This window comes from Telopea speciosissima, chromosome 9 (assembly GCF_018873765.1).
Source record: "Telopea speciosissima isolate NSW1024214 ecotype Mountain lineage chromosome 9, Tspe_v1, whole genome shotgun sequence".
In the NCBI taxonomy this organism is placed as follows: domain Eukaryota; kingdom Viridiplantae; phylum Streptophyta; class Magnoliopsida; order Proteales; family Proteaceae; genus Telopea; species Telopea speciosissima.
In genome coordinates this window covers 21,959,094-21,965,403 of record NC_057924.1, presented here as the reverse complement: position 1 = coordinate 21,965,403, position 6,310 = coordinate 21,959,094, and the positions used below count along the sequence as shown (strand labels likewise).

The window sequence follows — 6,310 nt, the reverse complement described above, 5'->3', positions numbered from 1 at the left end:
ATCCTTTAATGACAAACGTGTACTTAATAATAGGCTTTTTTTCTTATGTCATTCCGATGTGGGACTAAAGTATTAGACAAATCAATACCCTAATGTAGAATAAGAAATATTAAAAAGTTAGGCCTTGCCTCCATTATCAGGGCCAGGTATCTATTAAACCGAATCCCATTCCATTTATTTGACCGATAGATACATACATTGCTTGGACACACCCATTGTTTGTGTTATAATATTACAAATGATTTTTGTGTTCTTATACGTTTGAGTCAAATGATGAGCTTGAATTATACATTTTGATCTAATACTAGCCGAGAACTAAAACCAAATAGTTAAGCTGAAGTTCTCTTTGGTCTTTTCAGTTTCATTACGGTTCGGTCTGAGTTTATCGGTTTTCTTTTATTGAGTTATTATTGGTCTGTTCCCGGTTTCGATTTTGGCATTACATACAAGTATTAATATAACAGTAATAAAAACATATTATTTTTGGTTTTTTTTTTTTTTTTTAATTAGTGGTTTTCTAAGGTTTTTTATTGGTTTGGTTTTAGGTTCGGTTCAGTTTCTGGTTTCAGTCGGGCCATTTTATAGGTCCAATTTTTTTTTATTTTATTATTGACCAGTCAAAAACACATTTCGAAACCGCCGATAAAGGTTTGGTTTCAATTTGGTCTGGTTTTTTTTTTATCAGTCCAATCGGTTCAGGTTAGATTTTCACACGCCTAATTGGGCCCAAGGGAGGATTCCTTAGTTTCACAGTTTTATTCCTATTGAGGCCTCGTCTTTTTTTATTTTTATTTTTTATGGGAGAAGGACCTCTAAGCAAGCGTTATAGAAGAGCACACCAACGAGGTACATTAAAATGGTATCATACAAGTGTACCCTGTGCCAGTAGCTCAAAGAACCTTTTCCCAAGTCTGGTTTGGTTTCAAAAGTCACCGAAGGTGAGCACAAGGCATGTCTTCAGATGACCCAGTACTTGGTATGTCACCGGCGATGTCTTTCCGATCACTAAGAAGGCACTGAAGTTCACAGAGACAGAAATCAAGCATGAAAGGATGATGAATGCCTGCATAAATAGATATATAATTCCTGATCAGAGAAGATTAATATGATTTAACATGATAAAGGAGGAAAGTTGTAAAGTGATGGAGAATATATATATATATACCAAAACCAGAGGGGAGTAATAGAAGGCAAATACATTTTGGTTGGTGAGGCATTGATCTACAAAGGGACACCAACCTGTAGAGACCCGGACTGAATCTGCTTGGCTACTTAAAGCTTATCCTTAAATCTGCCATGAGACTGCTTTAAAGTTCTGTATGATATTGGCTTGTGTATTTCTAAGTTTCAAAACTTTGTTCTTAAGAAGTGTGATAGTATTGCTGTAGGGTTAACTCACTATCTATCCAGGTGAGCTAGGTTAGAAAGGTGGAGGTTCTAGGTGTCTAAGAATGCTCATGAATTTGTATGTTCTGTTTGTTCATAATTTATTTTTTTTAAAAAGTGAGTTCAGGTTTCTAAAAATTTTTAAGAGGTAAAAGGTCTTTTACACAACAGCTCACCTAGGATGCCCTTCTTCTCTTGTCCATCTATGTTTGCCATCTAGTATGATGACGAAGCAGTGCCAGCTATCATCGTCAAGATGGTGGCATTTTCCCTTCTATTTTTGAAAGTTTCATATTTTCAACTATTTTCAATTATTTTCAAAACTTTATTTTGTCACATGATCAACTTTATTTTGGTTGAAAATTACCAAGTAAATAAAAGAACTAGGCCCTACCTTCCAGAAATGACAGATATAGAAAGGCCTTCCTAAGTGGCCTATGTAAGAAACCAATTCATTGTAATAACATTCAAGTCTTGCCCTAATTTGTATTGGATTGGAGGCTTGGAACTTAATCAATCAGATTGATGTCAAATCATCTATCACATAGACTTACCATTTCATGATGAATTTCAACTATCACCAGAAAACAACCACTTGCTCGGTTGGTTGGCGTCTTACTGGACCATGCTAGTAGAGTGCAAGCTCTCAAAAGGTCACAAGTTCGATTCTCCTCTCTTCACCTTGTGCCATAAGAAACTGAAACCGCCCACCTCTACAGTAAGAGTCAACCTTCTTAGTGGTTAAGGGCCCAATGCAGCTTTCCTAGCTGCGGCGGCCTTGTGAGAAGGATCATTGTTGTCCAAGGCAACTTGAATGACTGAACTAAGAGGCAGTCAACTCTGACTCAAGACTAAGGCCTAAACTACTAGGAATCAAGACATAACATGGTACACTATATATGATAAATAAGAACTACTTTTTCTTTTCAAAAATCTATCTACCTTACATAAGTATCCAACTTGAAATAAACTGTCATGCTTGAGAAACAGGGGGACTGATGAGTCTTCTAACATTAGCTCCTAGGGAAAAAAGCTTCATATCTAGATTCTGATAACCCCGATCAATGTGAGCTACACCATCGATTTGCGTAATTCCTTCTGCTGCCATTCCCGCCAAAATAAGCGCAGCCCCACCTCTTAAATTGGTTGCAACAACAGGAGCACCATACAATGCACTGGCAAAAGAAGGAAAATAAAGGATAAAAATTTGTAACTGCACCCTTAGATTCTTTATGTGCAAAGTTTAGAACTGTTGTAAGGACACTGTACCTTCCATGACCTTTCCCATTGATGAATGCAGTGTTCCCACACACTCGAATTCTACCTCCAAGTTTATGTAGCTCTCTCACTAGCACAAATGAAAACAGTAATGATTCAGCTCATGTTTGAGAACAAGGAAAATTGACAAACAAAATATGTTTTGAGCATAAAGAAATGTTTAGAACCTGGAGAAGTGGAAGATCTAAACGAAGGTATACCTCATAATTCAGCTTAAAACATTTTGAGACAAGATACCTCTAGTGGTACAGAGGCCATTTGAAGTTGAAAATTAATAATTAATTAATAAATACATAAATCTAAATTTCCAATTCATATTTAAATTTTACAGAATTGTCACATACCATGATCCATGCGCTTGTCAAAAACAGATTCCTCAACAATACTTGAGCTAGTACATGTCATAAGCAGTGCCATTATTTGAGGTTGCAGATCTGTAGGAAATTGAGGAAATGGGCCTGTTTTAACATCAACACCTCGAATATCTCTAGCAATATCCCCAGGCAAGGCAGAGATCTGGTGATATGAATGACCCTGTCATATCTCAAAGGGAGAAAAGGAAAAAAAGAGTAAAAAATTAAGCTAAAAAGTCTCCCATACCTCCAAGGTGTTCTGTGTGCTTTCTATGATTTTGCAACCAGCTGCTGAAAGCTTATCTATCACACAAGATAAGTGGAAAGGGATGACAGGTGACATTGAGACACATGAACGTGTAATGGCTGCAGCAACCATAAACGTACCTGCCTCAATTCGGTCTGGTATTATGGTGAATTCAGAACCATTCAACCGATTCCTTCCCTTGATAACTAGCGTACCACTTCCTACTCCTTCTACACAGGCCCCACTCTTATTTAGAAACCGAGCAAGGTCAACCACCTCTGGCTCCTGCAGTAAAAAAGGTAGTTGCACCACCCATTTCAATTTTCGTTTTGACAGCAACAGCTATAAGGTCCCTTCCATAATCTTAAGAACAAGAATAGAAAAGAGCTTCATTTCTTTCATATCATACTTGGGATACATTGCAAAGTATAGTTACTCCATCAGCCATTGAAGCTGCCATCATGAGAGTTTCAGTTGCCCCAACACTGGGATAATCAAGATAGAACTTCCCTCCAACAAGTCGTCTACCATTCACAGCAAATGCAAAGAATTTTCTGTCCCTGTAAAAGTTTCAAATGTGGGTTCACTTGAATTATCAAGCTAATAATTGCTAGAACTACCCGAGTTCAGATGAAGTAAGACTTTCACCTTGTATGCAAGATTCACAATCCAATACCAGCCAGCAATTGCTGGTGCTTTATGGGTACAAGGCCCTTGCGCATAAGAAAATAGCTCCAATACAAGTCTTCCACAGAACCTCATAAGTAAAAGATGCATAGAAATCCCTATGGCTGCCTCATGGATGGCCATAGCCTCAAAGCACACAAATGAAAAGATGACACACCATGGTTTATCAGCATTTTTTGTTTTTTGGATAAATCAAAAAAATGGGGCCAATGGTTTACAAGAAATATACATCGATGTGATCATTGGATTTCAGAAGTTCCGGGGCTTTTCTCATCTAAACTGTCCCCTCCCCCCCCCCCCCCCCCCAACAACTGTTTTGTCAGAATCGAAGTGTAAATAGATATATATTATAATCCTGAACAAATAGATGTATACTCTACAAAGAAAATCCCATTTATAATATGCAACATCTTAATTACAAAACTATCAACAGAGATCAATATAAGCTGATGACTCTCATAGTGGAGATACTGGATCAGAACCATGCATTATTTTCTCCAACACCATAAGAATATGCATAGAAAAGACAAGGAAAGTTTGGCTCAATTTAGAATGGATCTTTGCTCCATAGTCACAAGCCCTTGTATTTTTTCTAAGAATGCATAAAGACAGACAAGAATAATAACAGATTTCTGGAAGAAGTTGAGAGGAATTGAATGTCTGCAAACAGCAGTAGTATCTAGCATTACTTCCTTCATACATGCAGATAAAGTTATACTTTGATTTGAAGCATAGGTCCACTCTCCTGACATGGACTCAGTCGCGCACACTGTAGTATTGCTCATATACTAGATTTTTTGAAGTAGAATATTTTTTTTTAAAATGCAATAAGGAAAATGTTTGTTGCAGTATATAATATACCACCAACATTGATCAACCAAAGAAGCACACGGTTATAATATGTGACCATGTACTTGACACAAAACACTTGGGTAGCACGACTTGTAGGATAAGTATAACAAACCAAAAAGTTCAGACATGAAACCATTATATACACAGACATAATAACTTCATTAGCTCTCTGGAAATACACCCAAAACAGTACATAAGAGAGTGAAAATCCAGAGCAACCAAAAAAAATAAAAAACCAGAAAACCCAACATCCTCCAGTATGAGAAAAAAAAGTAAAACAAATGATGACTATAGCCAACAAATTATGAAAGCTAAAAATCCAGGAAGGAAATTTACCTCAATTCAACAACTGCACCAAGTGCTTGAAGCCCTCGAATGTATAGGTCAATAGGACGAGTGCCAATATCACATCCCCCGGGAAGAGCCACCACTGCCTCACCAAACCGAGCAAGCAAAGGGCCAACAACAAAAAATCCTCCCCGAGTCTTTCCAACTGATTCCGGGCAGGGCTCAACAGAGCGAATTCCGTTGGTGTCCACTGTCACTTCCCCATTAGATGCCTCAACTTGAACACCCAATGACTGCAGAATTGAAAATATTTCTCTAGTATCGGATATGTCTGGGATGTTATGAAGCTTTGAAGTTCCAGAGCAACAGAGTGTCCCTGCAAGAACTGCCAATGCCGAGTTCTTGGAGCCACTAATGTTAACATGACCAGAGAGTTTGGATTCGCCAACGAGTATGAGTCCATGATCTGGAGGTAAATTTTCGGTTGAGGTTCGGGAACTCTGGGGTTGGCAAAGTTGGGAGAAATGGGGTTTCCTTTTGACAGAACAAAGAAAGGGTTTTCGAAGAATCGGTTGAAAGTGATGATTTTGGGCATTGAAGTACAAAGCCATGGAACTTGGAATGCTCAGAGGAACCTCTTTTGGCGTTTCAGTATCAGAGATTTCAACTGTTGGAAATCTCAACCGAACCTATCCAATGTTGCTTTTGAATCAAAGCCCAAGAGAAACCACAACACCCACAATATCCTAGCTGGGACTAATCTCACATTCTCGCTTTCTCGCTCATATACTACTTCCTGGTATGGGTTCTTCACCAGATCTTTCTGATGAACCTTAGCAGAACCCGAGAAATGTGAATGTTATTTGATAATGCTAATTATCAAGTGAAACCACCTTACCTCCTTCCAAATGTCTGCCGAGGATAATTTTTTGGCGCAATGCCACCAAATCCTGAAGTTGATATTTGCCACTTTAATTCCTCAGCTAGTTGAAGCCACGAAACTAAGCGCATGTATTGAAGCTAAGTAGTAACTAACAAAAATGAATCAACCCAACCTAGATTGATTACAATCTGCCATGAGAATAGTTTCTGATCCGGGTTAAGGTCTCAGTTATGTAAGGTTTTAGGACAGTGTCCTGGTGAAGGGCAGGGCACTCTGGCGAACTGATACGATAGCAGCACCTGGTGAGGGGGATACTAGCCACGTGGATAACATCCC

The 6,310-nt window shown here is 38.4% G+C and overlaps 1 protein-coding gene across 2 annotated transcripts; it reads right to left on the bottom strand.

The window, feature by feature from the left end:
• Positions 1-2,303: 2,303 nt before the first annotated feature.
• Positions 2,304-5,720, bottom strand: LOC122639536 (UDP-N-acetylglucosamine 1-carboxyvinyltransferase 2-like). 2 transcript variants are annotated; one of them, XM_043832402.1, is made up of 7 exons: positions 5,140-5,720; positions 3,674-3,824; positions 3,405-3,549; positions 3,265-3,320; positions 3,009-3,180; positions 2,656-2,734; positions 2,304-2,561 (listed from the first exon to the last, which is right to left on the bottom strand). In XM_043832402.1, exons 1-7 carry the CDS (start codon positions 5,700-5,702, stop codon positions 2,360-2,362), a joined length of 1,368 nt encoding a protein of 455 aa, XP_043688337.1. In that variant the 5' UTR covers positions 5,703-5,720; the 3' UTR covers positions 2,304-2,359. The 2 variants fall into 2 exon arrangements, with proteins under 2 accessions (XP_043688337.1, XP_043688336.1); XM_043832401.1 differs by having other exon boundaries at positions 3,265-3,549.
• Positions 5,721-6,310: the final 590 nt, after the last annotated feature.

What these genes read in the sequence shown, in the direction of transcription:
- LOC122639536 (XM_043832401.1), bottom strand. Translation starts at nt 5,702, where the DNA reads ATGGCTTTGTACTTCAATGCCCAAAATCATCACTTTCAACCGATTCTT. An exon ending in GGTGCAGTTGTTGAATTGAG is followed by an intron (nt 3,825 to 5,139) that starts GTAAATTTCCTT and finishes AAACTTTTACAG; the next exon opens with GGACAGAAAATTCTTTGCAT. An exon ending in TACTTTGCAATGTATCCCAA is followed by an intron (nt 3,550 to 3,673) that starts GTATGATATGAA and finishes TTTTTACTGCAG; the next exon opens with GAGCCAGAGGTGGTTGACCT.